This window comes from Salvelinus sp. IW2-2015, linkage group LG20, assembly GCF_002910315.2.
Source record: "Salvelinus sp. IW2-2015 linkage group LG20, ASM291031v2, whole genome shotgun sequence".
NCBI classification, from domain to species: domain Eukaryota; kingdom Metazoa; phylum Chordata; class Actinopteri; order Salmoniformes; family Salmonidae; genus Salvelinus; species Salvelinus sp. IW2-2015.
This window is the reverse complement of record NC_036860.1, coordinates 24,814,348-24,819,501: the sequence shown is the minus strand read 5'-3', so window position 1 is coordinate 24,819,501 and position 5,154 is coordinate 24,814,348. Positions and strand designations below refer to the sequence as shown.

Genomic DNA, 5,154 nt, shown 5'->3' with positions numbered 1-5,154 from the left:
TTATACCAGTATAGAGAGCTAAAAGCAGCAGTCAGCCATGGGTGAAAGCATGGAGATGAAGATGAATGGTTTCAACTTGCTTCACAGGAGGCACTAGTCAGCTACTGTCCACAACAGACATTCACCTTCCTCAGTAAGCACTCCCTTCACTGACTGGTGTGTGTTAACCTCAGAGGGCATGGCAGGGGTACAGGCAGAGGGCCAGGGTGGTGCTCACACGCTGTCAGCCTCTCTACCTCTTTCTCTCACTCTACCATACCCTCCCCTCTCTCTCTCTGTACTGTATTACAGCTTTCCAGAACTTGCAAACTGCTTTTTATACTGTTCAACATACCTTGTGTCAATTGAAGCTTATCCTCAATACTGACAAAACTAAACTAATGGTGTTTTCTAATGCAAGAAATAGACCTCTGAACCTTTCACCTATTACTACCTGTCAGGGCAAGGAGATTGAGGTTGTAACCTTATATAAATATCTTGGAATTCTAATTGATGACGGCCTCTCTTTTAAATTGCATATTCAACAACTTACAAAAAATTTTAAACTGAAATTGGGATTTTATTTTAGGAATAAGGCCTGTTTTTCTTTTGAAGCCAGCAGGAGGCTAGTATCAGCTACATTTATGCCTTTACTAGACTATGGGGATATTTTATATATGAATGCTTCCGCTCAGTGTTTGAGATCAATTGACACTCTTTACCATGGAACTTTGAGATTTATTTTAAACTGCAAAACCCTTACGCACCACTGCACTTTGTATACCAGGGTTGGCTGGCCTTCTCTAGTCACTCGTAGGCTCAGTCACTGGTATACTTTTATTTACAAAGCCATTTTGGGTTTACTACCTTTTTATTTGGGCATTTTTATTGTTCAGAAATGTGGTGGGTACTCTCTTCGTTCGCTGGACTTTATCCTGCTAACTGTTCAAAATGTCCGAACTGAATTTGGTAAAAGGTCTTTTATGTACTCTCGTCTTGGAACACCTTACAAAATACTTTTAAACTGGATGAACTTGTCCCGATTGGTGTTTTTAAATCACTGATGAAGGATTTTGAGGCGGATTCCCTGACCTGTCAATGTTTTTAATTTGCTGTTTTTGATTTTGTTATACTCTTGTGAATTCAATGGTTTTTACTAGATTACTTGTAGTTTTTCATGTTGTCTGTCTGTAATTTTTGTAATGACTTAGTGCTGCCTATCTTGGCCAGGACGCTCTTGAAAAATAGATTTTAAATCTCAATGAGCCCTTCCTGGTTAAATAAAGGTTAAATAAAATAATAAATAAATAAAATTACCTACAGTATCGCTCCCCCTCCCCATACCTCTATCTTCCTTTCCCTATCTCTACCTCTCACTCCCTATATTCACATGTCAGGGATGCCAGGGCTGATGTGCGATCCTGGCACACAGCAGGAACACATCAATTAGGAGAGGAGAGAGAGGCTGCTGCCTGGCAGAGCAAAAATTTCACATTAAGGAGCAGATCATCANCTTTCGACCTTCGTCTCTCCCGAGCCCGTACGGGAGTTGTAGCGATGAGACAAGATAGTAATTACTAGCGATTGGATACCACGAAAATTGGGGAGAAAAGGTGATAAAAATTTAAAAAAATAAAAAAATAAATAAATAAGGAATTCCACAAATGAACTTTTAACAAGGCACACCTGTTAATTGAAATGCATTCCAGGTGACTGCCTCATGAAGCTGGATGAGAGAAGGCCAAGAGTGTGCAAAGCTGTCATCAAGGCAAAGGGTGCCTACTTTGAAGAATCTATGATATAAAATATATTTAGATTTGTTCAACACTTTTTTGGTTACTACATGACTCCATATGTGTTATTTCATAGTTTTGATGTCTTCACTATTATTCTACTATGTAGAAAATAGTAAAAATAAAGAAAACCCTGGAATTAGTAGATGTGTCCAAACGGTTTACTGGTACTGTAAATCCCATACCTCCCTGGAAATGTAGAAGTATGATTCATTCAGTGGCCTGGCTGTGACTAAATATATATTAAAATCAAACAAGAAAAAACGACACACTCTTTCAAATACGTTCCCTTAGCCAACAATCACTGTCTATTTCAACAAAATGTGCCAAAAAAACACTAAACAATTGTATATTATTCCCATATGTTTCTAGATTCACCYGCTGGATTTCAATATTTTCCATGGCCTTGTCCTGCGTCTTTGCTCCCCACAGCTTTTTAAAAGCTGCTTACAGTGGAGAGACAAAAGGCTTTCTCGTGTGGCACTGGGTTGCACTTCAACAGATGTAATAAAGCCGGGGTTCTTTAATTGTAGCAGTAACAGTATGAGAAGCAGTGAAAGGTGAATTCCATTCTCAGTCAGGTGCTTGACCCGATTCCATTCCGCTAACTGTATTGTAGTCGGCAGAGTTAAAAATAGAAAACCATCCCAAGATGTGAGAGGTCATTCGGTTGAATATTGCTTATGTTTCAACATAGTCTAAAAAAGTGCTATTGACACAAAGAAAAGCCCCCCAATTTTAGTAAAATAGGTTGAATAAAACATCATTTTTTTTACTCAGCAGGTGTAAAATCCGTCCGAAATAGGAATAGTATGCTGTAAGTGTGAAAGAATTAAAGAGAGACTTAAAACCTTTGGAAACTCCATTTTCCCCACTCTCTAGTATCCAACTCTAAACTGATATTTCCTGGCAACAGCTTGGACATGTAGTGCATTGGAAATGGAGCACATTTATACMGGCTGGGAGCTGTGGATAAGACTGCAGGCACATGTCTGAGGGGGGACTGTGTGAGAGACAGACACGTTCAGACCAGTTCAACCTTGGAGTTGGGGTAGACGGCGACCACGTCATAWCCCTCKGGKGGCTGTACGCGGGCCATYGCGTGGGTCTCACAGTACAAGTTCTCCTCGATYAAGAAGTAGCCCCTCTGRTTGAGGTTCATGCCGCAGTCATCACACATGAAGCACTCTGTGTGGTACAGTTTGTCTCTGGCCTTCACGATGGTTCCCCTATACGGACAGAACATAACCAGGTTGTTAGTGTCATGTCAAAGATAAGTGGTTCAAGGTTATATAAATAAAGAGCTATTTGATTAGCATTCATTTTCTTATTTAACRATGTCACTGTGCATTCAAGTGACCAGTAATTCTATTCATGGACGTGGGTATTTGCATTACCAATAAGGATTACATAGCTTCACAATGGCCAGAGCTCATTGGTTGAATTTGAATATCCCCTGTATCCGGGCCTTTATCCTAACCACTACCGCCTATAACAGTAGGTAAATGCTTTAGTGCCCAGCCTAAAAACCCCTGTGTAAACAGTCTATATAACAGATCCATGGTACTAAGCCTCCACAGCAGTCRCTTGTTCAAATGACATCGCTGTTTACCCATGGTGCTTTAACAGTGTGGGGATTACCGGCATCTCTGGGTTCCTGAGGAGGAGGGCYTGGCACAGAGGTTTATTCATTCAAAGCGATATATGGAGATCCTTTTCCCTCTCTGTTATGAGCTTGGGCCTGTTGGAGCAGGACTAGATAGCATCCCAAATGGCACCCTATCCCCTGTAGTCTATGGTCAAAAGTAYTGCATTATATAGGGACTACGGTGCTATTTGTGACACACCCCTATTGTGCAGCGTCATCTCTGTTTTTTYTGACTTACACTATGCCGTTGCCACAGCGCGTGCACTGGGGGAGTTTCTGTAGGCCGGGCATGGGGCCCATGTGGCCGGGGATGGGGCTGCCCAGTTTAGGGACTGGGGATCGGTCCGGGGACCTAAGGCCTCTCACTCCAGACATGTCAGTGGGGGACACACCTGTGGACACAGACACACAAAATAGCACCTCAGTTAATTTTTTAAAACATAATTAGCATGATTATTTATTCAACTTATATAGCGCAGTTAAGACACGTTTAGATATTGTAAATCAACGTAGTTCCCCCYGGGAMATGTTTCCTCTAGGTACAGATCTAGGATCAGCTTCCTGTCCCCCAATCCTAATCCACGATATCKGTTGGATAAAATGCAAAACTGACCCAAGATTTAGGGGCAACTTCACCCTATACCAGTATATGAGAGCTAGAAAGGCAGCAGTCAGCCATGGGTGAAAGCATGGAGATGGAAGAATGAATGGTGTTCACACTTGGCTCAGGGAGGCACCTAGGTCAGCTACTGTCCACAACAGACATCACTCCTCAGTAAGCACTCCCTTCACTGGTGTGTGTTAACCTCAGAGGGCATGGCAGGGGTATAGGCAGAGGGCCAGGGTGGTGCTCACACGCTGTCAGCCTCTCTACCTCTTTCTCTCTACCATACCCTCCCCTCTCTCTCTGTACTGTATTACCTACAGTATCATTACCCCTCCCCATACCTCTATCTTCCTTTCCCTATCTCTACCTCTCACTCCCTATCCATCTCCCTCCATTCACATTTCAGGGATGCCAGGGCTGATGTGAGATCCTGGCACACAGCAGGAACACATCAATTAGGAGAGGAGAGAGAGGCTGCTGCCTGGCAGAGCAAATATTTCACATTAAGGAGCAGATCATCATCACACCAGAGTGTCACAATCACACTCTCCCTGAACCACGGAGTGATGAGGTGCCAGCAGGCCCCATTGACCCAGCACGCCACTGCCTCTGGCTCTGGCATGGCCTACCCATCACACTGGTGAACTACCTGGCACAAAGAAGTTTACAACACTCCAACACTAATACTGTGACTGTTTAAAAGGTTGGAGTAATAACGGTGTCTATTTTTACTGTAATAATTGCTGTATTCAGCCTGGTCTCATAAAGCATTGACATCATTTTCTGGAGTTTTCCAAGCTGTTTAAAGGCACAGTCCAACTTAGTATGTAAACTTCTTCTGACGCACTGGAATTGTGATACAGTGAATTATAAGTTAAATAATCTGTCTTGTAACAATTGTCCTAACCGACTTGCCAAAACTATAGTTTGTTAACAAGATATTTCTGGAAAGGTTGAAAAAAAGAGATTTAATGACTCCAACCTAAGTGTATGTAAACTTCCGACTTCAACTGTATACTGGACTAAGATTGAATCCTACTAACCGGCTCGTACCCTCGTCGGGTGTGGCAGGGCTGAAACTATTACGGTCTACAAAGGGAATCCCAGCCGCGAGCTGCCAGTGAGCG

The 5,154-nt window shown here is 42.6% G+C and overlaps 1 protein-coding gene across 1 annotated transcript in view; it reads right to left on the bottom strand.

Annotated features, from left to right (window-relative positions):
* Nucleotides 1–1,498: 1,498 nt before the first annotated feature.
* LOC111981560 (PDZ and LIM domain protein 4) overlaps nt 1,499–5,154 on the bottom strand; it is a 90,141-nt gene continuing 86,485 nt past the window's right edge. The window contains exons 6-7 of the mRNA XM_024012880.2: nt 3,659–3,812; nt 1,499–3,001 (exon numbers count right to left, since the gene is read on the bottom strand). Of these exons, the coding sequence (XP_023868648.1) occupies nt 2,797–3,001; nt 3,659–3,812 (359 nt within the window). The 3' untranslated portion in view covers nt 1,499–2,796. The remainder of the gene's footprint in view (nt 3,002–3,658; nt 3,813–5,154) is intronic.